At 37.1% G+C, this 27,262-nt stretch overlaps 1 protein-coding gene across 1 annotated transcript; it reads right to left on the bottom strand.

Moving 5' to 3' along the window:
- Nucleotides 1-23: 23 nt before the first annotated feature.
- sytl2b (synaptotagmin-like 2b) lies at nt 24-24,862 on the bottom strand. The gene is made up of 19 exons (XM_052107466.1): nt 24,797-24,862; nt 23,183-23,413; nt 20,298-20,449; nt 19,754-19,865; nt 19,151-19,217; nt 18,795-18,921; nt 17,154-17,873; nt 12,584-15,265; nt 11,316-11,408; nt 10,964-11,017; nt 10,625-10,719; nt 10,411-10,524; nt 6,943-7,112; nt 6,757-6,859; nt 6,500-6,661; nt 5,833-5,926; nt 4,850-4,949; nt 4,055-4,260; nt 24-3,919 (listed from the first exon to the last, which is right to left on the bottom strand). The coding sequence occupies exons 2-19, from the start codon at nt 23,281-23,283 to the stop codon at nt 3,777-3,779; spliced, it is 5,295 nt and encodes a 1,764-aa protein (XP_051963426.1). The 5' UTR covers nt 23,284-23,413; nt 24,797-24,862; the 3' UTR covers nt 24-3,776.
- Nucleotides 24,863-27,262: the final 2,400 nt, after the last annotated feature.

Raw genomic sequence — 27,262 nt, 5'->3', positions numbered from 1 at the left:
AAGATGTACAGTCATATTCCTGGGAATGAGAGCTTTCATTTGATAAATAATTAATCCATTAAAGTGCTATGTGAAAGACTTTTACAATTTCTACTACATTACCTCTAGGTAGTTTTTTTTTCCGACATGGCTGTTTTCAGCCCTTTTTTTGTTATTTTATGTAACATAAATGAAAAATGTATGGCATTCTATGAAAAGTTCAGATTTTAAGCTTTCTAATGATACCCTATATGCCTGACTTATGTATCCGGGGATTTTAACATTTTAGGCACCAACTTATTTCGCGACACAATTTCTGAAGCAGAATGTTATTACATAGAATAGACCTTATTCACAGTAGCACGGTACAGTAAAAAAAAGAATGTAAAACGGTGTGTAAAAATGCTCTGGTAAAAAGACAATACACCATTATCTGGTAAAAAGACAATACATGTAATTTTCTGGTAAAATATTTGTAAAATGTTGTTTTTAGATGTAAAAAGTAGGATTTTACAGTGAAATAAATGGTAAAAATGTATGTTATGTTTAACAAGAGAATACATGTACGTTTACGGTTATTGATAAATTATGGTTAAAAAAAACCAGCATTCCCAGAAGTCCCTGCATGACCCATCACATTTTATTATATTTTATGGGCATAGTTATGCTTCTTCTTATTTTTAATATCAGTAACGTACATTGGGGTGTTCTGTTTTATATTTGAAACTGATTTCATCTTAGCAAACTATAGTTTTGGCAAGTTGTTTAGGACATCTCTTTGTGCATGACACAAATAATTTTTTTCCAACAATTGTTTACAGACAGATTGTTTCACTTTTAATTGAGTATAACACAATTCCAGTGGGTCAGAAGTTTACATACACTAAGTTACCTGTGCATTTAGCAGCTTGGAAAATTCCAGAAAATGATGTCAAGCCCTTAGGTAATTAGCCAATTAGCTTTTGATAGGAGGTGTACTGAATTGGAGGTGTACCTGTGGATGTATTTTAAGGCCGACCTTCAAACTCAGTATCTCTTTGCTTGACATCATGGGAAAATCAAAAGAAATCAAGTCTGGTTCATCCTTGAGAGCAATTTCCAAATGACTGAAGGGACCACGTTCATCTATACAAAAAATAGTATGCAAGTAAAAACACCATGGGACCACACAGCCATCATACCGCTCAGGTAGGAGATGCATTCTGTCTCCTAGAGATTAACGTAGTTTGATGCAAAGAGAGCAAATCAATCCCAGAACAACAGCAAAGGACCTTGTGAAGATGCTGGAGAAAACAGGTAGACAAGTATCTATATCCACAGTAACACGAGTCCTATATCGACATAACCTGAAAGGCTGCTCAGCAAGGAAGAAGCCACTGCTCCAAAACCACCATACAAAGCCAGACTACAGTTTGAATGTGCACATGGGGACAAAGATCTTACTTTTTGGAGAAATGTCCTCTGGTCTAATGAAACAAAAATGTTATTGTTTGGCCATAATGACCATCGATATGTTTGGAGGAAAAAGGGTGAGGCTTGCAAGCTGAAGAACACCATCCCAACCGTGAAGCATGGGGGTGGCAGCATCATGTTGTGGGGGTGCTTTGCTGCAGGAGGGACTGGTGCACTTCACAAAATAGATGGCATCATGAAGAAAAATTATATGGATATATTTAAACAACATCTCAAGACATCAGCCAGGAATTTAAAGCTTGGTCGCAAATGGTTCTTCCAAATGGACAGTGACCCCAAGCATACCTCCAAATTTGTGGCAAAAAGGCTTAAGGACAACACAGTCAAGGTATTGGAGTGGCCAGCACAAAGCCCTGACCTCAATATGATTTCTCAATCTGAGAACTGAAAAAGCGTGTTCGAGCAAGGAGGCCTACAAACCTGACTCAGTTATACCAGTACTGTCTGGAGGAATGGGACAAAATTCCAGGAACTTATTGTGAGACGCTTGTGGAAGGCTACCCAAAATGTTTGACCCAAGTTATACGATCTAAAGGCAATGCTAACAAATACTAACAAAGTGTATGTAAACTTCTAACCCACTGGGAATGTGATGAAAGGAATAAAAACTGAAATAAATTATTCTCTCTACTATTATTCTGACATTTCACTTTCTTAAAATTAATGAATGTTCCTAATCTTCCCACAATTTCCTGCATGACCCATTGCATTTAATTATATTGGGACTAGTTGTTTCTTCTTATTTTTAATTTCAGTAACGTACATTGGGGCATTCTGTTTTATAGAAAATGTTCATACTTCCTAAAAGATATTAATCAAATAAGTGTGAGATATCGCACCGGTTTGTATGACAGCACTAGACATTGTAAACCGCAAACAAAAATATGTCTTTGGGCTTTTGCCTGTCAATGATTTTTCACGTTCTTAGTGTTGTAGTTGAAGCAAATCATTAAGGTTTCATGCCATATTTTGATTCGTAATAGTAGTCCGTTGAGGGCATTATTTTTCTACTGTTGTGTTTGACAAATGTGGGAACATGCACCAATGCCTCTTTACTGTTCGGTGTCAGTCTGAACAGTATCGGTATCTTTGATGTGCAGGATTTTGGAAAGAGGAGCTGTGGCCAATTCAGCGGATAATCACTTGGAAGTAGTATGGCTAAAATAACTTTTAGCACCTCTAAGACACACAATGTGATTTTTTTGTTTATGTTTCACTGGCTGATTTGACTGTGTTTTTACACCTATCGGTGTGGGCATGGACAGATTAATGACCAATGGGGCCAGTGCCCAGGGGCCCTTGACTACTAATCCATCTCTGGGTCTGGGTACAACATACATTTTTTGTAACTGAATACCACGGTAGAAATTAGCCTGTGCATTAAAGGTGTTAAAGGTGCTGAAAGCGATTTTAACCGTTATGGAACTTCCACATGATTGAGCTGTTGAATGAGACATGCCCCCTTTTTCCAAAACACCACCCTCCAAACATAGTGTTGAGACCAACACCGAACAGTAGAGTAGCACTGCTTTTTCTCACGGTTGCCAAACACAACAATAGTGAAATAGCGCTCATTCACAACATTCACCACCCGTTTCTCCCCCAGCAGCATTTGTGCATATAAATACATTTAGCAGGAGACAGTGAGCAATAGCGAAAGCACCCCCCTCCCCAACCCACGGATCGGTGAGCCCCAGGGCTCCATGGAACCTTAATACGGCCATGATCTCAGGACACTTATTTCAGTGATTTTCAGTGATTTCTTTCAGGGAGAAGGAACATTTTCTTCACACCATTCCATCGCTTACAGTCGCTTACAGCACCTTTAAATGCATCCAATATTAGTGGGGTTACGGAGGTAATGTGTTTGTGTAATTTTAACAAGGTGGCCACTAAAAGAGGGGATACAAAAGCGGGGAATACAAAACCTTTTCGAGGCCTTTCCCCTTCTTTTTTTTTTTTTGTTTTGATATATGAAAGGAGTCTCATGTGAGTAAATCATTCTACAAATATTTTTCAAGTCCATTCATTTATTTAGATGTAAATCTTTTTAAAGCACATTTGTCACAAACCCGGCACCTCCACAGCTTCTGTAATTAAGGATAACCAAAGATGGCTTTGTCTGATTTATTCAAATGATTTTCTTAATATCAAATGTTATGAATCAGATAAAAACACATTTGTGTTTGAGTAATGGCAAAAACCTAATCTATTATAAATTATTATAAATGCAATATATTAAATGTGGAGAAATATAATTTTATTGATGTACTTTAAAAATAGTACATCTTTAATAAACTCTGTTGTTTACATGAATCTAATTTCTATGGGTTTTTGAGCGACATTATTTGCTTCAGTGGTAACATGTCTTCAACCCATTCATTAGGTGACTCCATCATTCTGCTCCATAAAGCCACCTCTTCTGCTGTAGAGTCCATCCAGCCCACTTGTTCTCCATAACTCCTGCCTGTACAAGGACATTATTGAATATCATTTGTTGAGCTTGGTTTTTAAGTGGTAGTCATGAAATGTGAAACTCATTTTAAATGGAATCAGTGTAAATTATAATGTCAGATCACTGCATAAAAACACAATACTGCACCTGTGCCCATGCTGAGTCTTATGCCTCCGAGCAGGTGATTAGCTAGAAGGTCGCGGTCCCAAACTGTAAGCTCCACACAGGCCTCTTTCAGGTCCTCTGTCCTAAAGCCATCATACACCATGGTGTGATTAAATATGGGGTTAATTGTCCTCTTCAGGACCCGAGTTTTCTGACGACTCTTTTTGCTGGTGTCAGGAAGTACAAAGCTGTGCAAGCATTCAAACAAACAATTATTTAGTAAGACCTGAATTAAAAACAAACAAAAAAACACAATAACAATGCAATCATGACCATTTTAAATACATAAATAAGCAAGCAATCAGAAATGTTTTTGTAACTATACTTTAGCATGGGCACGTGTATTTGGAATTGGTAGTAATGATCACATATGCGTGATGTGACTTTGTCCGGGGCAGAAACAGTTCATCCATCCAAGCTTCAAAAGGGGCGGGAGCTCCATTCCACTAGCAAAAATACTGTATACAGAGCCCCTAACCTAACCCTTTCCCTAAGCCTCACCGTGTCTGGAAGTGTCGCCCCCTTTTTGAGTTGGCCTAAACCCATTCTGGAGTAACCCCGCCCCCTTCTGGAGTTACTCTTTTGGAGTTTCCGCCCCTGTTTGGAGATCTCCGGGCTACAGCAATATCCCCAATCCACCCCTACCCTCAAGGCATTAAGTGTATGGAGAGTTACCCCCCCCCCCCTCCCCTCCCCCCACCTTGGTACTCAAGTAATCATTTTGGCAGTTGAGTAGACAAAATTACCACCCCTACTATATTTGTTCTTTTTTATTACCATTTTACATATGGGTCGATAGATGGACTTCTGATCAGTGGGAGATTCTTGCAGTTTTTGACCCAGATATGCACTTCACCTGAACCTGGAACATTCTTAGCTAGGATAAAGAATCAGTCACAAATTAATTGATCCTTCCTTTGACTTTTGACTCCATCTGTGACATTACATAGTATATTCAGATGTATACCAGTATACCAGCAATGCGAGTGCAAATTGTTATCTAAGGGTGTGTTCACACTTGGCAGGTTTGGTTCAATTAAAACAAACTCTGGTGCGATTGCTCTGTTAGTACAGTTCATTTGAACAAGTGTGAACGCTGCCATCCGAACCTTGGTGCGCACCAAACAAGCAGACCGAGACCCCCTGAATAGGGGTCTCGGTCCTCTTCCAAACGAACTCTGGTGTGGTTCGACTGATATATGAACGCAGCATGGACCAAAGGCGTCTAAACGGACCAATAACAGGAAGTAATTTACCTTTAATACTGACCTCAAGCATACCTGGTTCTTCTCATTATAGGAGCTATGTTGCCCATTACAGTTCGGTACTAGCGTCGGAACCGCCATCAGCCATCTTTGCAACATATCTTCATTTGTGCAACGGAGGAATTCCTGGCACTGTTTTGACTCCTTTACACATTTTATTAGCTCTTTGTTTGTTCTCAGCTGGTAAAAATTCCACCATATATGCATAAATCCAATGAGTGCATTTAGTCCAGCAGGCAGCATTGTTTTGAATGTTCGGCAAGTTCCAACACAAAATATATGTCATAAAAGCTGTCCAATCAGGTTGTGACCTTATCCTTATGCATTTTGTTTTGTATCTTTAGGTTCCATGTTAAAAATGCCAATGTGAACCAAGAATAAATGTATCATTTTCTTTTTTGGTCCGGACCAAGAGAACCAAGAGAACCGAACTACTGAGTGTGAACACACCCTACTTTGTAAATTATAGTAAATTAGTAAAGCAAGGAGTCTTACAGTGGGTGATGTGAGGCAGGAAGCGTATGGCAAGTTTCATATGTGCTCTGAAGTCAGAGGGCTGAAGGCTACTTATGGTCTGATAGGAGAGATTCTGGAATGAAAACAAAACAACTGTTATATTATATTATATACGTAATATTCAGTGTTGGGTAAGTTACATAAAAATAGTAATCCACTACAAATTAAAAATGATTTCTCTAAAATTGTAATCAGATTACTTCATGAATTACTTTATAGAAAATAAAATTTACATTTAGTTTACTTTCTAAAAAAATTTTCTGCTCAAAATAAATGTCTATATTTCATTTTTGTTTAAGTCATACGCTCAGCAGCTCACATTTCTCCTTCGCAATGAATCATTACAGGGCTAATTCACGTATTCTACTTAAAAAAATATTAGAAATAAGCATATAGTGTACTTATAATGTACTTAGAAGTAACTATATTGAAATTCAGAACTGTAATTGGATTACAATAATTTAAAATGTAATGTGTTACATTACATTTTTTGACTAAAATCATTAGATTACAGTAACTAATTACTTTTTAATTGGATTACACCCAACACTCATAATATTTCACACAATGATATAATATTATATTAGCAATTCAACCAATGATAAGAGTGTCACATAATAGCAATTCTAGGAATAAAAATTCATACCCTTGGTTTCAGAGGCAAAAACTTCCTCTCGGTGTCGTTAGAATCCCATGAAGAAAGATCAAGCTCTATCTTACCCAAGAAACCGTTTCGGCCAAATGTGTCATTGTGCCACACTGAAAGGTTGAGAATCTGGGATTTTAGGTACTCCATTCGGACTCTGTACTGTATACAAAAAAATATAAAAATAAATGAAGATTATTAGGCACGATAAGTATTTCAAATACTAAACACATACTTTTCTATTCTGATTTTCTTACCCTAAGTATCTCATTGTATGTAGGATTCAGAGTTCTCTTTTTCACAGCAGTTTTTCTTTTTCCCAGATTGGCAGAGTCAGGTATGAGGTAACTTTTAACATACCTAGAAAAAAGGACAAGTTCTCTATTAGGTAAGCATTCTCTTGAGAGGGAAAAGAGTCAGTTACTGATATTCAGTATACTTACGGGTCAGATCGATTCCTCTTTGTGTCCACTGCTGCCAGATTTTGGCACTGAACGACAAAGATGTGGAACTCCCGCAACCTTTGCACATAGTTCAGCGAAAATTGGATGTTCCCTTGAACTTCAAGACTGCTGTAGTCACTGCTGTAAACACTTGCAACACTGCTGTTAACCTAGAAGTAATAAACAGCGTTACGTATTCAGAATACAAAATAATGTAACTGTATTCAGCCCCGATTATGTTTTCAAGCACCTGTATTTAGAGTACAGTTAGCCTACTTCATAAAATGTTGTTAGAATACTTTTATAAGACTTCTCTCATAATGACTGATAATAAGACAGAAAGAAAAAAATCTTGTCAATCAAGTGAGAAAATTTATTGTTTTTCTAAAGTTCCCCATCAGTCGCTCACTTCGACGTTGTGTCAAAGAAGCGACACTACGGGTCTCTCTTGAGAACCTCGCGCATCTCTGAACTTGAGAAAAAGCCAATGATAAATTGGCAGACAGAATTTGCATGTCCCGCACCCGGACATACGGGTATAAAGGGAGGGAAATTAGTCTGTCCATTCAGATTTTTCCGGAGTCAACCGGTTGTGTGATCAGCGAGCTGCATTCACAGACTGTTCACTTCATCTCTACAAGATTGTATGCTGTTGGATCTATGGCGCATATCAGTGGCTTTCTCCTTCTCTGCACAGCAGTGCAGCTTTGCCCCTGGGCGCTTCGACAGCGCTTGTAAAAGAGAATATTTTCAACTAAAAGAGTTTATTTCTCTAAAAGAGCAATACAGAGTGGCGTTGAAATTCCTTTTCAGGAATCATCTTTATAAAGATGCCCTTCCGCCCCTGTGTAGTTCCTGAATGCGGTCGAGTTCTCTCTGCTCCTGGCGGTCACAGACGCTACTCGTATGCCTGGGTCGTGATCACACTGAGGCAGCGTTTGTGGATGGTTCATGTTCTCACAGCGAGAACATGACTATGGCAACGTTGCGGTCGTGGCTTTTCTTCCTAAAAAGGAATGCCACTCCAGCCGCCCCCCCCCCCGCGTCGCTCCTTCTTCCCATGGGATTGAGGACGACCCGGCTGGCGATAGAGGCGATTTGGGGATGGCAGCGGGCACGGTTTTTGCCGGGTACATCCCAACGAACCATCCGCCCCCCGACACGCTCGTTGACTTCCGCCTGGGCTCGAGCTGGATGATGAGCTCACCGCTGCATCGGAGAGTGTTCCGGTGTCTGACGTGGAAGACTCGATTGGGCTACCACCCTCGGGTCAGCACGCCCAGTCTGAGGCTGATGCCCAGATGGCCGACATGCTTGCCCTGGCTGCAGTCAGTGTGGGGTTGGACTAGAATCCTCGGGTCTTGGCACTGCTCACAGCCAATCCCCCGTACCCACGACTGCTGTCCCCTGGCCGGCCAGTTCTGACAAGTCCAGAGGACTCCTACATGGGACCTCCTCCTCAGTCACTAACCAGCCCCCTGCCGGGTGTGCGGAGCAAAGTAAGTGCTTAGAGTCTTCTCTCAGTACCAGAGTCTTGGGACGTGTTTTTTTCCTCCCGATGCCGCATTACCTGCTCCGCCCCGCTGCGAAGCCCCGCCAGGTATGTCAAAAACGGTCATCTCCTTAGCAGGAGAGGTTGGAGGGGAGGTCCACTTTGAAGGTGTATTTTGCCGCTATCGCAAGCACGACTTGATTATCAGGTTCCTCATTCATGGTCAAATTGGGCTTATTTTAAAACACAATCGCAGGTTAAAATTATAGCATTGCGGGTGATGATTTATGGGATACTTTGAAAATGGCCGCTATCACCAAAACGTTTGATGGTTAACACTAAATAATGAAAAAACAGTGTTTAAGTCATATCTGGCAACCGCACCGGAATGTTGTTGTCTTAATCAGAGCACTGTCAGCTGTGCACCAGAATCAATACAGCCACATTTTTACACAAATATTCCTTTTGAGCGCATGATACACTGTTTCCCATGATTGTAATTGCTGTGTAAATAAATTTATTTAACATATCATATGAAGTGATTCACAAAAAAAAAAAAAATAATACATTTACAAGATATTGTCAGAATAAAAAGCATTAAAAATAAAATTGTCAGGAGTAAAAAAAGAAGAAAATATACTGAATAACTCAAATAATGAGTTGAGATTTAAATTGAGAATAAAAAATAGTAAAAAACATAAATTCAATTCTGAACATTCACAAACAACCATGCTTGGTAGCTACAATGTCATAGCTAGGGGCTTTTGGGTTTTGGAGGTAAAGCAGCATTTGTCTTGTTGGAAAGTGGATGAGATATTGTAGTTGACCGAAAACTGCCTTCTGCCTTACATAAAGATAAACATCAAAGTCCATCTTCACTTCTAATTTAAAGAAATAAAGGTTGTGCTAAATTCATTACATTTGCTGACATATAGCTAGCTGGCTGTTTAGACTCACTTAGATGTTAATAGTGGAGATGTAGTGGTTCAGAAAAGAAAATAATGACATATCACAAATAATTCTTCCAGTTGTGTCTTGTCTTTAAAAATATGTATTCCAAAAGTATTCTTGTATTCTAAATATGTTACTTTTTATGTGATGTATCGTAATACGTATATTACTGAATACATTTTAGAGGGAGTATTTAGTATTAAGCTCAGAATATTTTCTTTAAGTATTCTACCCAACCCTGTCAGCCAACAAGAGATGAATGGCTCTAACTGTAAACAAAAATGGCAATTGACGTGGCATCTTAAAAACCTGCCGCTCCTTTGCAAAACATTGAAAAACAGTCAAATACAGTGCAGTGGTTGAAGACGTCTGTTTAACGCATGTCTAACTGTGAAGACGGACACAAAATCGCATTTGGTGTGATCAGTCCCTAACTCTTTAATTTTAGAGTTTCATTATGGAAGTACTATATTATCATTCCCAGTACAGCAATGTGCAAAATCAAAATTAACCCTGTTTACTTTCTTACTTAATAGAAGTTCCAGGTCCTTTTGTGCATGATTCATCAATGCTTGTTATCCAAAGACAAAAAAGTTTGTCTTCATAATCTTTCATCAAAATGTAATAAATTGCTCCAATCAATTGCTGAAATGACATTCCTTTTCGACTAACATCACCAATCCCTCTATTTTTTAATCCCTTCCCTCCAAAGCTTGGTTTCATTCTGGTATGTAACTCCCACATTTCACAATCAAATCATTTCTCAATTGGTTATAATCCCCACTCTAAATCCCATCCTACATTTTTTCCCCCATATTCTGTATTGCTCTGAAAATTATGCCAGATTACTTAGGTAAAATGGGTTAAGAATGCTGTTTCAAGTTGACTTGTGTTCATATTGCTATGGCAAAACAGATATACACTAAATCTTATTTGAGGTAAGTGGGATAACTGACACATTACATCAGCACATGAGTCATGAAAATAGTATACAGCAAACTGTAATATATAGTATATGAACATACAGATGAGAGTGAGGCAGAACCAGAGTAGTTGCTGAGGTTGGAGAATTGTATGTTATTTCTCTGTTGCACGCTGCTGTGCAAACTGCTCTCTGAGTCACTCTCTCCTCCATCACTCTAAAAAGACAGGACAGTATCAGCAGCAGCATATGTTATGTATACCACATTATTGTGACCTGGTTTTTTCATCCTGATGGAAAATTATAGATGAACAAACCTCTTTCTGAAGAAACGAGGGCACTGATTTGCTGAGTTGCTTCAGGTGTTCCGTGTCTGCTGTGGAGAAGGAGGTCTGGACAAGTGTGCTAGAGACTTTAAAGACAAGAGGGCTATAGTGAGATTCAGTAAACACACAATTATTTCTCTATCATGAAAAAAGGGTAAATGCAACTATGATGAGCATATTATAAACAAATTATTAAAAAAGCCTTTACAATATTAAATTATATTATACTTTATTTAAAACTGTAAATATCTACATTCATATCTCAGACATTCTGCAATTACATTTTGCAACAAAAATAAATAAATAATAAGAAGAAAGAAACAAACTTGCCATCATAATTGCCCTGCATGGAGTCATGAGTTGGTTTGATTCTTTGGTCTTGTCCTTGAGGAAGAGATCACAATGACAAAACATTGTAAAAGTGGAACAGTTTCCATTGTCACCTGAACTCTCCATTTAAAACCACACAATGAGGTATTTTAGTCTGGAGAAAGCATTTTGCAACTACATGATAAGGTGTACTATGAAAGAAAGCGCTAAATATAGTTTGGTCAGTACTTTTAGCAGAAATAAATGTGTACTGTAAATGTGTAATATAATCTGCAGTTAAAATTCTGTTGTAAACAATTTAACACTGAAAAAAGTTTCAAATCTTTGCCATGCTGAACAGAGTGATGCTCACTAGGAAGACTGCTGATATCTTCCATGCTCTTATGGTACACAGGTCTAGATGCAGCCCGCTTCAAAGCTCTCTGAACAGGATTCTCAATATCACCTGTGAGATTTAACAGTTAGTGTTAGTTTGATCAAAACTAACAATCACAATAAAAATATTTGTAATGCTTTCTTTGAAACTCCCAGTAGCTAGCTGTTCCACAAAGGTATAAAGAGTTAATACATGAAGCTAGAAGAATGTTGCTGGTCTTGTTTTCCCTTTTCACATGATATTTTGTAATGTGAGTACTAAGATCTATTTGATTAAACACACTCGAAAGGTAAGCTGAAAGAAATTCCTGTGCAAGATTTATTTAATCTTACATGCCTAAAATGTAGAATCTTTCAGTACTTTTATGTTGTGTTAGAAATACTCTCATAAATATATACAAGTTACAGTATGTGTACTGTTACAATAAAAGAATCCTGCCTTAGACTTTAAGATTATTGGTGGATTCACATCATGTCATAATTACTGTAGTTACGAATTTACATGTAGTAAAACCATTCACTTGTAATTAGTAGGAAACTATTGTGATGTCATATAAAGACAGCAAAGCTACCACTACACATATTACTTATGTATTATTTTATATGTCATTTTATTATTGCTATTGTTACCTGGTGCTCTTTCTTAGTTCTACAAGAAAGACTCGGAATAAATGAGGATTAAAACGAATATAGTGATTGTGGCAGGGCGGAGGGCGGGGCCGGGTCGTGATCCTACACACCCGGTCCCGTAGCCCCATCCTACAGTTTTGGCGTTTCACAACAATGGCGAAATAATGAGAGATGAAAGACAGCTGTGCAGAGCTTATATAGCAGATGCTGGATGGTGACTGGATGAGATGTCTGAATTGAACGAATCCGTAAAGATTCCGATTCCTAGTGTTTCCGCTTATATTTCTTTCATATTTTGCCGTAGAAAATACAGTGACCCCAAAAAAGTATGTGGACAATCAATCCACAAAAGTAATCACAAAAATGGCTAAGGAAATGTAAGTTAGTTCTAGGCCACTGTTTGAGCATTATGATCTTGGCATAGAAAGTTTGAGAAAATGAGCAGCCCAAATTTTCAGAAAGTTCATCTTGGAATTTCAGTAATTCTGACATGACATGAATGCAGCAAATGTATCAACTCCCACATGATGTTTTGTGTTTTTGAGAAAGTTCTGTCAGTAGGCAGACTAAAACTCTATATTTTGATAAGAGAAAGAGGAAAAATTCTGAACTCACGGTTCGAATTCCCCTTTGTACCGGACAAGGTGTCTGATGCACTGCTCTCTGAGTCTTCACGACTGGCATCTCCATCGATTTGTGTGGAAGAGTGGAGTCCCAGGCTCCCTTTCCTGGTTTGAAGATCAGGTGAACCCTGTACTGGAGTACTGGTTCTCACAAGGGGACATTTACAACTGTGACTTGTCTCTGGAGATGTTGTAAATGATGTGCAAATTAAGTCATCAACCTGCTCTCTTACTGGAGGTGGAGTGTAGATGCTTCTGTCCTCTGTGATTCCAAGGTAATGCTGGTAATCAGGTGGAATAAAGGATCTGGCAAGAGGCTGAGAGTCAGAATCCTCAGAAGTACGAGATGGTCTTGGAGTGATTTTATCTCCGTCTTGAGAGATTTCTGGGGATGTTTTTGCCAGTGTAAAGCTAGCATCCTGTGTTTTCCTTAACTGTGCTAGGCTACTTTCTGTTGGCCTCTTGACCTGGTGCAGATTGGAACCCTTCTTGGACTGAAGACGTATGCCCTGGCTTTGCTCATCCACCACAGAGTTCACAGAAAACATGCTGGAGGCCCGTCGCATGGAACTGGCTTTTCCGTTAAGACTGCCTTTGCTGCTTCTTCTGCTCTGCTGAGGTTGTGACTCTTGACCTATGGTGGATTTAAGTGGCATTGTTTTTTTTGAAGATGTCTGAGAGACATTCTGTGGCTGGGGGGAATAAGACAATTCATGCAATATTGCTTCACCTGAGACCACATGTGATTGATCATTGATTGAGCCAGATTCCTGTCTTGTAGTAATCCTTTTCTTTGAAGGAGATTGGACAGCACTCTCTGTCTTGGCTGGTGATGACAACAAGGATGTTTTGGTACTTTGGCTCTGATTTGCATAGGCTTTGACACTAGCTCTCTCTGATTGGATATTATAAACATTTTCACTTGTATGTGATGTCGCATCTATGCAGGATAGTAAGCATGTCTCTTTGGATATATCAGTTGTTTTGCTATGTGGGCTTAAGGATCTCTGAATTCCACTTTCAATAATGGGTGACCTTTGTCCAAGCTGCTTTGTAGGTGATGCGCCCCAGAAGTCTTGCAGGTTCTTAAACTGAGAAATGCTCATACCATCAGTCACATTGGGCTTATCCTTTCTTAATGAGAAATTAGGGGACATTCTGCCTCTATCAGAAGTATTGTCCTCAAGATCCTCCTCAAACTCGGTACCTATTGATCTGAGATCAAACTCAGACTTTGTAAATCTTTTATTTAACCTAGCAGCAGAAGTCATTGAGGATATATTTTTAACTGCAGCTGATTTGACATATGTTCTAGGTTTCAATGTTTCTCTCTCCCAGAAGGACTTAAGTTGTTTGATCCTCTCTGCCATTTTCTCTTGTTGCTGGGAATTCTGCTTAACAAGAGACACTGGATTTGGTCTCGGTGCAGCTCTAGATTTAACCTCTAATTCCTTAGGAGAGATGGGATGTCCATCACTGCTGCTTATGCTAACGGTGTCTCCCATGCTTTCACTGTTTTGACCAGCTATCAAGGATCCACTATCAAGCGAAGATGATTTTAACTGTGGAAGAGAGCGAACTTCTTTGACAGAGGGCGCACTTTCAAGTATTTGTTCTTTCTTCTGATTGTTCAATGGTGGATTTACATCTTTTGAATGATCTGTAGCAATTGGTGCTTGAGACTTGTGGTTTGTGTTAGTACTCCCTACAAACTCAAGGTCTAAAATGTCCTCAATGTTTATTGACTCATTTTTCTTATGTTCTGGAGATTTTGCTCTCAAGCTCTGTTCAGCTTTCTGTTGGTCCTCAACACCTTCAGTTGGCTTTCCACTCACATCACTAGGGATTAGGGGTTCATTCTTAGCTGGTACATTAGATCTGCTTATTAAAACCTTCGGACCAATGTTTTTTTTCTCCCAGAATGATTTCAAATTACTATGTTTTGGGGGCTGGTTCTCTTCAACACATGTTCTCTCTTTTGGTTGATGTTGATTGAGTTTGATGTCAGTGTTTTCCAGGTTTACTATGGTCTCTTCCTCCCTCTTGATAAAAGCCTCAGTTTCTTTCTTATTTTGAGTAACTTTTCCAGCAACCAAAATATTAGCTTCTGGCTGTTTTGTGACATCGTTTGGAATTAATGAGTCAATAGAAGGCTTCTTGATGAGAGATTCTTTATGAAAAGTGGATTCAGATCTTTTCTTTAGAGCATTCTTGAAAGGCTCATCAACATTCTGTTTCATTCCATAGCCTTTCTCTTCTAGAAATATTGCATCCACTTCTGATGATTTGATGACTTTACTTTGGCGTGGCATGATCATGTACACATTATCCTTTGTTTTGGCTTTTAGATTAACTTCATCTTCAAAGTCTATGTCATCGATATTTGTATCCTCCTCCATGTCCTGATCATTAGTCTCTAAATCAAGCAGATCACTGCTGTCTGTACTCCTGCTAAACCACTCAAGGACTTTGGTGATGGAATTTCCTTGTTCATCATTAGGCTTGGGAATATGACAGTCTGTCATGACAGCCAGTTTGGCATCTTCTTGCTTTAAGTTAGTATTCTTGCTTATTATATTGAACACAGGGGAGCTGCTGTCAGTCTCACAATCAGTATAAACATCAGCCTTGTTGGATGTACTTGCTGTGTAGAGGGCGCTGGGAAATTTCTCATCTGTAATACAAACAGTATACTACTGAATGACCCATGCAAAATCTAGGAAAGCTCAATTGTACCTAAATATCAAGCCTGATCTCATGAAAATTACTTGACTGTGGCAACATATTTTCATAATGATATTGTATGGTATATCCAAGGGGAAATGTCTACTAAGTGGCACAAAAAATGTGTTGCATTTTTTCACAAACAGATGAGGCTTTTTAGGGTTATTACTCTAACGAATTTTAAATAAACAAAACCTACCACATTACCTTAAACCTTAAACACGATAGTGTCATGAAAAGCAAATGTCAGATAAAAAGCATTATGTTGTGGCGCTTCTGCGACACTTTAAGTTCACGTCAACTCACATGCAATCTTCAGAAATCATAACCTGGTTCTTTAAGCTAACAAGCACATGTAGTTGGTCATACAATGCAATTGTTAAAATGTATGGGCCTTACAAGTAGGGGTGTCATATAAAAAATTTAAATACACTATATATATATCGATTATTGATTGGCATGCTATTTAAACTATATATTTTTGAGGAATCAATATATTTAAATTAGCCGTCATTTAAATAAGAAGTCTAATTTGCGTGCTTACCAATTCACTCAGTTGGGCTACTGTTTAACAGTCTGGCATAATAGCGTTGGGAGACCACAAGTGGGTGATGTAATATTTACTGAAGAGTGCCGTGGTCACGATCACACTCACACAGAGGACGAACTGATTGGGCGCAGCAGATGGCAGTCCAAAGTTACAAAGGTTTTTGTACTTCTTCAAGAAAGAACAAAGTGACGTTGATGAGTTTGCAGGTTAGTGTATGACACTGGTGTAACTGTGCAAACTGAACGATAAAAATGGCGAATGGGAAATATTATGCAATTTTTCTGTATGTAACCATGAATATATCTTTCAAGCTGTCAAAGCACAAAACGATGTACTTGTAAATGAAAATACATTGTGTAGGCTATATGAAAGATACATATACACAATATATCATCCAGCAAAGGCTAGATTTAATAATATTTGTCCTTTGATCACTGATAATGATTTGGGTCGAATTGAATGGAAACCTGTGTGAGTTACACTCCGTGGCACTTCAGATGCTTGACACTGAGCGTTGGCGGTGTGTGCGTACTTTCGTAGAAAATAACTGTTTTGAAATTTAGAACACACCATGTCATCCTCCAGACACGTCCAGTGTGCGATCCCCTTTCATTTACACTGCCGCTCAAACTTTACCAAAGTTGTGTTATGAAAAATATTTGAAAAGATAACGACTATCGCTAATCATCAGGAAAATCTTCCGATTATTGATGCTTGAATCAATAATTGGAATAAAAATATCAAGTAAGTGTTTATGAACATGATGATGAACAGATGATAATCTGCCATTGTACTCATGATTTGTGGGAAAGGGAATAAAAGTTGTTGTTGCTTTAGCACGTCTAGTGTTTATTTCACCAGGACAATTTTGCTATACGTACAACAAGCACGTAAAAATTATTTTGCAAAGATAAAGCTAATGCAATTCTATTTGGGCCAGTTTGCAAATATCATAACCGACACTTCAATTAATCTAAATATAAACAAAGTCATCAAAGGGATACTTCACCAAAAAATGTAAATTCTGTCATCATTTACTCACCCTCATGTTGTTCCAAACTTCTGAAAAAAGGAGGTGTTAGGAAGTCTCAGTCACCATAAGCTTTCATTGAATATTTTTTTCCATACAATGAAAGTGAATGGTGACTGAGGCTTTCAGTCCCTAATGCTCTCTTTTCTGTTGGAATGACATGAGGGCAAGTAAATGATGACACAATTTTGGGTAAACTATCCCTTAAATATAATGTTTAAAAATATCTTCAGCATTGCAGAAAAATAGGAATCATACCAACAGCAGTCCTGAGATGTTCTTCTACTCTCGCCTTTTCCATATTTGGAAACTGAGTCATATGAGTGTCCACTTTCTCAGACTTGTGCTGTATAGGTTGAGGGGCATCCAACAGCTTTTCAGAGTTTGTGATCAATGCAGAACTTGCATTCTCATGAGGAAGATAAACGGTTTCTTTATTTTTGCCCTCTGATGCCACAGATGAGCTCAGACTGAGACGTGGTTGGATCTTTGGTTTCTCTTGTATGGCCTGTGGAGGGTCAAAAAGTTGCGATGAGGCTCTCACTGGTAAACGTGATTTTGGCAACTTCAAAGGTGACAGGGACTTAAGTGGCTCTTTGTTTTGTGTTTTGTTACCAGATTTCTCTGTGCTTTCCAGAATAAATCTAGTCTTTATAGAATCCTTTTCTGGACTGCTGTTTTTGTGAACATATTGAGTTTTAACTGGTTGTGGTAGTTGGCTCTTGAGAGCGGACTCATTGGAACTGCAGCTGGAGGTGTATTTGAGGATACCACTTGGTTGGGGAGACCTGATTCCTGGTCCTGCTGTGGTGGAAGTACACTGGGTGGACACAGAGCTGTCACTGTCTGAGACAGAGCTCTGGGGTTTGTAGATTTTGGTCCTTTTCTTTGGCACAGGCTTTTGACAAGGGGCTCTGTTGTTTATGATGTTATAGACCTCAGTATTATCTTCTATGTGACTTTCTTCCTGAACTTTTACTGCAGATGAGGGGAGATACATTGGGCATGTAATCATGAGTGAACACAAAACATTATTAATTGAATATTCTGAGCACAAATGTATTAGGGATAGGAATCATAAGGAATTTAACGATTCCGATTCGTTAATGATTCCAGTAACAATTCTTTTAGTACTTTTGAGGAAGAATTATTTTTAAATAAGAGATGCAATTCTTATTGCATTTACTGTCCTCTGTAGTCTGTTGCCAAATAATGAGATCATTTCAAGTTTCTACATAGCAGATATAACAAATCAGAAATGAATTGAAAACCATTCTTGTAAAAGGGGTTTGCAGACTTTTTAGAGGCATAAATGCAATCCAATAATTGATAGAAGAAATGTAATTGTATTATTTAATTCATGCATTTATTCTTTTATAAAATTCCACCTACAGTACTACAACAAAACTTGTTTATCTTTAACTATGCATTGGCCTTATTCATGAAACATGAGGAGAACCAATTTTCTTGTGTAAATTGTTCATAAAGCCATTCTGACGTAAATTCTTGGATTCATGAATGTTTTCGCATTTTCAAAACGTTAGTTACTACGAAATCATGCATAAGACATCCGAACGTGTTGTGTTCTTTCAGGCAAACTAGAAGATAGAAGTGAAATTAAATAAGTAATGAAAAAAATTTACTAATAATTAAATGAATGAAATTAACCTTAAAAATAACATTGAATGAATTGGGTTGCAGGAAACACTGTCAGAGTATTTTAGTACAGTGTTCATTCGGTCGGTGGAAAATTGCATGAACAAGAACCATTAATGGAACCAAAAGTCATGACAATCATAAGTTTCTGGTATTTGTTTCAAAACGGAAACCAATTCTGGACAAGAACCGGTTCTAGGTACCCAACCCTAATAATTCAACAAGAAGTCTTGCCACATCAACCTTGTGAATCAGAGCTTCTGTGGAAAGATTTCCTGAGTCCAGATCCTGATGCTCCAGAGGTAAATGGGCTGTTAGTCTCCTCAAAATCAAGCTCCATTGGAATACTTTTGAATGGGTTGTGCCTTGGCTGTAACAAGGAAAAAAAACTAAATTAACTTTAAAGAAATAAACTGATTATTTATACCATATTTATGACCTGGAATTAAAGGGATAGTAAACCCCGAAATGTTTCCATACTGAAAGTGAATGGTGACTGAGGCTAATAGTTTTCACACATTCCAACCCAGATCCTTAACAATTACACTGTCAAGAGTTGAGATTGATTTGACTGTAGTGTTTCAGGAGCACTTACATACCTCGCATGGTGATCTCATGCCAATGTTCAGTCTCTCTTGCTGGACCTCTGACGTGTCACTGTTTTCCCTGATTTTCAAACAGTAATGCAACATCAGAGACACTCCAAATCCTGCTCATTTATTATTATTATGAGTGCTTGCAATGATAAGAAACAGCTGATTTTTAACAAGAATACATTAAAACCTTCGCAGGAACAGTTCTCATTCTAATATCTCATTCTTAGGTATGCACACTTAAGTACATTGTGCAAACTTCTCTGTTGACCCTTCTTGAGTCATAAAGATCTTGAAATCATGAGGTACCCACGCCTGCAAATCAAACAAGTACAAACAGGGAGGGGCGGAGTTTGCACATAGAGTGTAAACCAAGTGGATCTGGCGAGCGTGAATGGTTAATACTCTCCTATTATGCCGGATATGTTGATAAACACAGGGTGGATTAATCCAGAGTACAAGACCTGCTACAGCACATGTACTCCTTAATCCTTACAGTATCTATCTATGTACCAAAGACCATTACAAGTGACTACATATACAGTGTAGGATTATGCCGGTTGATTAAGTATAGATTCTGTGCTTTTGTATGTGAACATTTAGCATTACCTCTCCTTTGGTTGATCTGAGGACACTGTAGCTTGTTTAGGTGTCATGATGCCTTCACTATTCTTCCTACTGACACTACTGGATCTTCCACCCCACGACTTGGTTAAATACTCTACAAGAGAGGATAGTGTTACTGTAGATAGAGAGATCATATGTTGCCTTATGTTATGACTTATCTTACTGTTGTTTATCTTGCAATTAAAGGAATAGTTAACCCAAAAATTATTGACTCACCCTCATGTGTTCCAAACCAGTATGACTTTCTTTCTTTTGTAGGACACAAAAGGAGATGTTAGGCTGACAGCCTCAGTCACCATTTACTTTTATTTTATGGAAATAGAGATGGAATGAAAGTGAATGTTGACTGAGATTAGCATACTGCCTAACATCTTTATCTGTGTTTCATGGAAAAGAGAAAGTCATATTGTTTTGGAAAAAACATGAGGGTAAAAAAATGAATTAAAATTTTTTGGGTGATCTATCCCTTTTAGGTCTCCAGCAATGCAATTTAGTAAGGTTGCTACAAGAGTTATGCATATCTCACCAACAACTGCAGGTTTCGTTTGCTTCATTGATGCTATGATAATGTCAGATCCATGAATTCTGTCCTGGTGTCTCTGTGACTTCACCTCGTAGAACCATTCTCCTGTCATATACTTGCGTCTGTCTTCCTCAGAAACCACTTTCTGCACTTGTCTAAGATTCAAATCACAGGTTAATCTTTCGGTGAAACTTTTTTAAGTTCCAGACACTTGAGTTCAACATCTATCTAACCTAATATTGTCTCACCACAACAGTACTTTGGAAAAATACCATACATTACATTGGCTGCAAATTTGTTAAGTCCATCAGCAATCAATACAGCAACATCAGGGGATCACCAATTTTAATTTTCTACATATTCTGTTATTCAACTAGTCTTATGTAAAACTTAGTGCTGTCAGTTGATAAACATTGTAATTGCAATTAATCGCGTAATTTTACGATTAATTAATTGCAGATTTTGTGCTGAAAGTTCTGAAATTTGAGACACACATACTTATTTTTCTGTCAAAAAGCATTTATTTCCATCTTAGGTAAGAAAACAAAAACATATGTAACAATGCTTTTTTAACATTTTACAAACAACGCCTTCTACAATATAAAGATAGAAATGCACTAAAATAGCACCAATTTAAGTAACATTAAATGTTTCCCAAAGTCTAATTGGGAGCTTGACTAATTTATCAAACTAGTCTCCCCCTATAAGTTGATTTTTTTTTTATTGAAATAGTAATTAGATATCTTAAAATATCATCCTCCACAATATTAATCTGCCTGTAGACTGTAGTTATTAGCTTTGCTACAGCAATCACGTAAGGGTGTCAGCACCAGCATCAAGCAGTACTTTAAACTCCACATGAAAAGCACTCGCAGATAAAAACGTCTCATTTTGCGTATTGGTGATAGTTAAGACTATACATGCTTCTGTGGTAATTAAAATGCACCCTACTTACACTAAAGAATACTTCGATTTCTATCACAAGTCCCATCTGGGCTTTGTTTTGTACATCAAATAGCATTAAGAGGTCTTTTCTCCATCATTTTATCACTGTGCGTCAGTGTTATGACTCTGTTCGGACACTTTGCAAAGGTTCCACTTTCCATCAAGTGTTTATGCTGGTTTATGCTATATAAACGGTAAAAAGCGTTAATCGCGATTAAGAAAATTTAATGCGTTAAACTTTTTTAATTAATCGCATACGTTAATGTGTTTATTCTGACAGCTCTAGTACAACATGCATTAGACAGTTCTTTGAGTTTCAGTAAACAGAGCAGCCCAAATGTTGGTAACTCATTATAGCACTTTATGATTTTATTTGGTCCATCCGGTTATAAAACTGGCTGTACTGTCCTGCTAAATCAATAGCATTTTGTATGGCCAAGGAGTCAGGAAAAACACGTCATTCACTGGTTTACACTGTACACTGGTTCAGTACTATGTCTATTTAATTTGTAAATACAAAATGTCTTAAATGCCTGGTTCTCTGCTACTATGTTTCATGAAATGATTCTTTAAGAATAGCAATCATAGAGGTAGAAACCAAAGAGGTCAACTTAATCAGAACATTGTGAGCATTTTCAGTAAATCAAAATAGTTTTATTAAAATCATGTGTTTGGAAACAGCCATTGGAGCAGATCTTTATTTTGAAGGAGGGGAAACTATGTTGGTCATGTGAAATGGGCAAGACAATTATTCTACAAGGGTAGACTTAATCCTTTTATACAAGGTTGAGTAGAGCCGTGTTTTAACACAGGGAAATCACCCAGACATAGCCAGATTCTACATTCTTCCTTTCATGTAGGCACACAGATTTCCAGTTTCCAATTTCGAAGCATTAACGAATACTTTGCCAGTTGTGTTCATTTGGTTGAACCATTCACTGTACATCTATGAGTTAAAGCCCTGTTCTTTCATGTTGTTTTGTAACTTAACAAGCTTAAAAATGGTTCTAAACAGTAAAAAGTAGTGACCTCCAAATGTTACCATAACAAGCTATTTCTACCTGATCTAACCCTTAAAAGGTGTTTTGTTGGTGTAACCTAAGGTATTCAGGTTGATTCAGTGAAGTTAAATAATGTTTTGACTTGAATAAAACCAGTTAATTTAGATGTGACCACATGAAGCACATTTGTTAGATTAATAGGTAACACTTTACAACAAGGTTCTATTTGTTAACATTAGTTAACAACATTAGTTTACATGAACTAACAATTAACAGTACTTTTACAGCATTTATTTATCTTAGTTAATATTAATTTCAACATATACTAATACAAAATTAAAGAATTAATGCACTTTTAACTAACATAAACTTTCAATGACCAATTGTATTTTTATTAACGTACATTAACAAATATTAATAAATGCCATAAAAATATATTAATTCACGATACCTAATGCATTAATTAATGTTAACGAAGGGAACATAATTGTAAAATGTTACCAATTAACATTTGTAGTGTGTGTTTTAATGCATCCCTTCAAAATGTGTTCCGTTATATGTTTAGGTTAGAATGTACAAGGTAGTATTTTGTATAGTGTATTTTATACAAAATTTTGTATTTTAAGTGCTGTAACTGGTGAACTTTTTACAGTTCAATTTAATTGATTTTTAAATGATTTAAATGAAATGCTATTTCAATGCATTTTTTAAAGTGCAACTATTCCATAGTATTCCTAGTCTCTCAATTAATATGAAGTCATAAAACATGCTGTTTAAAAAAGGTGTACATGAAATATAGCATGTCCCACTGCTGTCATGCCAACTACACATTTACAATCAAAGAGGTAACCCCAATGGCAAAGACCCCACACAGGGCCAATGAAAATTGACGAAGTTACAAATGAAGTTTGTTTGGTGCCCAGTGAGAATAATAGATCTTACTTGATTCGTTCCTCTTCTGATTTCTTCAGTTCGGTGTCCCTTTTTAAAACCACCATGATCATCGCCTGCTCCTCCTCGGTCAGGTGGCTCAGATCTATCATGATGAAACAGTTTTTCCTCTTATGGTTTGGCACAGACTTATCTCAAATCACTCTAGAGTTGAGACTCACAGAGTCTGCCTTGGAATTCACCGTTTCTCCAGAATCACCTTCATTTCAGTAATAACTGCACCTGGAACGCACACACGGCCCACTTTCAGATTAAACAGGCTTCTCAATATAAAAATTAAATAATCAGATTATTGTGCAGCCATTTCTTAAATGTAGGAAAGGACATGTAACTTAATTTACATGGTGAATTGGTTGTAAATTGGAATGAAATGTAATTCTTAAGAAGAGCACAACAAAGTTGAGTGAGGGCCTGTTCAGAGAACTCTTGAGATTAGAAAAAACATGTGACAGCACTGTCCGTTGACCATGAGAATGGGTTATCTTTTAGATGAAGCACATTTATGAGGCATTATGAAGTGTACCATTGAACATTCATTATTTAATGTCAATCCTTGTAGGAGTCATTTCAGGTTAATTAATATGTTCTGTTGTTGTTCTATTAATAGTATAGGCTTATTATTAATCATATGACCATATTTAATGTTTAAGACAGCTGTGTGTCAAGTTAGCTGTGCAAATATTTGAGAAAAGCTTTAGCGAAGACAATATTTACTCAGGGTTCCACCTTGATCATACCAAGACTACAAAAAAATTCAAAAGCAAGCAAATTTTTAACATGATACATACAATGGGAGAACAAGAACAAGCCGTTGACAAGATGTAAATACTTCACATTGGTGAGGTGTTTAATATGAAGTGTGTGAATAAAATAAATATTGAATGATTACAGAAATTATGACTTTATAGATGTCTGGAAGAATTACACAAAACAAAACCAATCAATCAAGCACATTTTCAGTGATGAAAATGTACAATTCTTTTTAATTGGCAGTATTAGTATACAGTAACCCAAACACTCAGGTTTCAGTCCAGAGAGCTTTTGTTTTCGCAAATTGGATTGGAATAAATAGTCCTTATTTGGTAGGAAAACATCTTGAAATGGAATGTTCTTGAAATTAAATAGTTTTACATTCCAACTTTAAATTGAACTTCTTTGAAGTGGGATTAAATTTCACAGAAAAGTCCAAAAGTAACCATCTAAACTTGCTAAATTAGCCAACAGCCCTTCAGATCTTTAAGATTTTGTCTGTTGGCTTCATAGACATGTAATTAAGATTCAGAGACAGGGTCATCTGAGTTCTCACAGAATTCCTTTTTAGAATAATTTTGTATTCTAAATGTGTTTAATTGAAAACAACAAAGAATTAACAACATCATCTGTGTTATAGTAATGTATAAACCACAGCATAAATACTTTGAATACAATTTAGCCTAGTGAAGAACGTCTAACAATAGTATTTGAAATCCAATAAATATATATATACATATTGTTATTACAATTATTATTCAAATATAGTTTAAAAAGCCATATACGAGACGCAGAATTATTTACATCGGTTAACCTGGACCGAAAACTTAATATTGCCAATAAACAGGCGATTACCTTGTTTTCGTTCCCGAAGCAAATCTTCTTGAGCGCCTCACAGACGCACAGCACATCACGTCTACAGGACACGAGCGACGCGTCTGTCAGGTTTGGACGGAATTCTGACGCTGGCACACAGTCGACCAATCAAATCATTCGTTTAGGCAAACAAGAGACGCAACAAACTCGAACACTCTGTGTAAACAGCAAGCGAGCGCGAGCGTGATTATGGTAGCGTACTAGTTATGTCCCGTCCGATAGAAGTCTCCATAGGGGGTGTGTGACAACGGCTGTCGAAAGCTAGTCTTTATTTCAAGTGTCAATCCATTCCCCCCTTAAAAAAAACAAACATAAAAATAAGTAAATTATATAGCCTACACATGGGGAAAAAATATGGAAACATTTTGGAAACACTTTTATAAGGTTCCATTTGTTAAGATTGTTAAGATGTTTTAGGGATGGAGATAAAACGGTATCAAAACACTTCACAAATGCACACGGCCAGGGGCGTTGCTAGACATAAAGCTCTACTGGGCACAGGCCCCCATTACCCGTATCACCTTTTTTTTTCTTTCTTGAAAGCCTGCTGTGTGTGAGACGAGTGTAACACAATGCACTATACAAACTTCCCTTGCTTAACCCACTATTCCTACACTGCAACATGTACTGGGAAAGGTTCACGTGTAGAGAGATATTAATCTTTATGAAAGTAAAGCATCCACAAAGCATGCAACAGATTCACACACACACACACACAACAATTCACAAATGCCTTTAACAGATCCACATGAGTGCTCAATCCACAAATGAAAGTAAAATCGTCCCTCCTTTTATTGAAAAACAAAAAACAAGCAAAAATCTAAATTACAGTGAGACACTTACAATGGAAGTGAATGGGGCCAGTTTTTGAAGGGTTTAAAGGCAGACATGTGAAGCTTACAATTTCTTAAAAGTACTTAAATTAATTCTTCAGTTAAAACTAAAGTATCATTTGAGTTTTAATGTTGTTTATATCAATGTTTTTATGGTTGTTTTGGGGGTAACAGAGCTATGCAACAAAGTTGTAAAATTGGATATAACTTTCCACAGAAAAGCTTAGTAAGAAATGTTATCATGCTAAAATCGTGTCATCACACATATTGTTTATGTCTTGTGGCTATACTGTACTCACTGTAGTTATTTTGTGTCGAGCGTCTTTTTGCTAAAAAGACAGGCACCGGGCCGGCACGTATACGCTCCGTTTTCGGAAATGAAATAAAAAAAATAAAAAATAAATCTTCCCCTCGCTTGGGGGCAAGGGGAATACACTAGTATTTTAATGTGTATAGATTGGCCCCATTCACTTCCATTGTAAGTGCCTTACTGTGACTATACTAATAAATAAAAAAATATGAAAAGGGTTGAATTTAATTTTTGCGTTAATTAACTTTATGTCACAAATGCTGCTGATTAAGCTTAACTTGTGTTAAACCCTGAATATTCCTTTAACCAAGACAAATAAATGCTGTAAAATATTGTTCATTGTTAGTTCATAATGTTAACAAATGGAATCATATTGTAAAGTGTTACCAAAAAAATATGAATACCCCAAGAAGTTTATATTGGAACAAGTTTAACCTGGTTTATGTTTAACAAGTGCAAGTGACATATTGAAATCAGTAGATCAGTAGTCAAAAGAGGGCAATGAAACAGACAATAATGTAAATGTGTTTGTAGTATATTAAACTATTAAACCTCCATTTAAGGAACATTCATTTTTATATGACTCTTGCATGCAATGTACTATTATTGGATTAATTAATTACAAACTCTATAATTTACTGTTTCCTACAGGTAAATATGGTATATTTGGGTGTATTTGTTAATGATAAATACTGCTACTTGTTTAATCACTATGCTGCAGTAAAACAACTTCAGGTTGACCTAAAAAAACGAATGCATGACAAGCACTTTCAAGACAAATTTAAAGAGACAGTTCACCCAAAAATGAAAATTCTCTCATCATTTACTCACCCTCATGCCTTCACAGATGTGTATGAAGTAATTTCTTCTGCTAAACACAAACAAAGATTTTTAGAAGAATATCTCGGCTCTTTTGAGCTTTGAAGCTCAAAAAGCACATAAAGGCAGCATAAAAGTAATCCATATGACTACAGTTATTAAATCTATGTCTCCAGAAGCGATTTTATAGGTGTGAGTGAGAAACAGATCAATACATTTTTCTTCTTTTCTCATATCGCCACCCACTGGGCAGAGAGGAGAAATGTATAGTAAAAAAAGGATTTAAATATTGATCTGTTTCTCCCCCCACACCAATCATAAATTTTGAAGGCATGAATTTAAACACTGGAGTCTTATGGATTACATTTATGCTGCCTTTATGTGCTTTTTGGACCTTCAAAGTTCTGGGCACCATTCACTTGCATTGTGAGGACCAACAAAGTTGAAATATTCTTCTAAAATCTTTGTCTTCAGGAGAAGAAA

The sequence above is a fragment of the Xyrauchen texanus genome, chromosome 36, assembly GCF_025860055.1.
Source record: "Xyrauchen texanus isolate HMW12.3.18 chromosome 36, RBS_HiC_50CHRs, whole genome shotgun sequence".
NCBI classification, from domain to species: domain Eukaryota; kingdom Metazoa; phylum Chordata; class Actinopteri; order Cypriniformes; family Catostomidae; genus Xyrauchen; species Xyrauchen texanus.
This window is presented reverse-complemented; position numbering and strand designations above follow the sequence as displayed.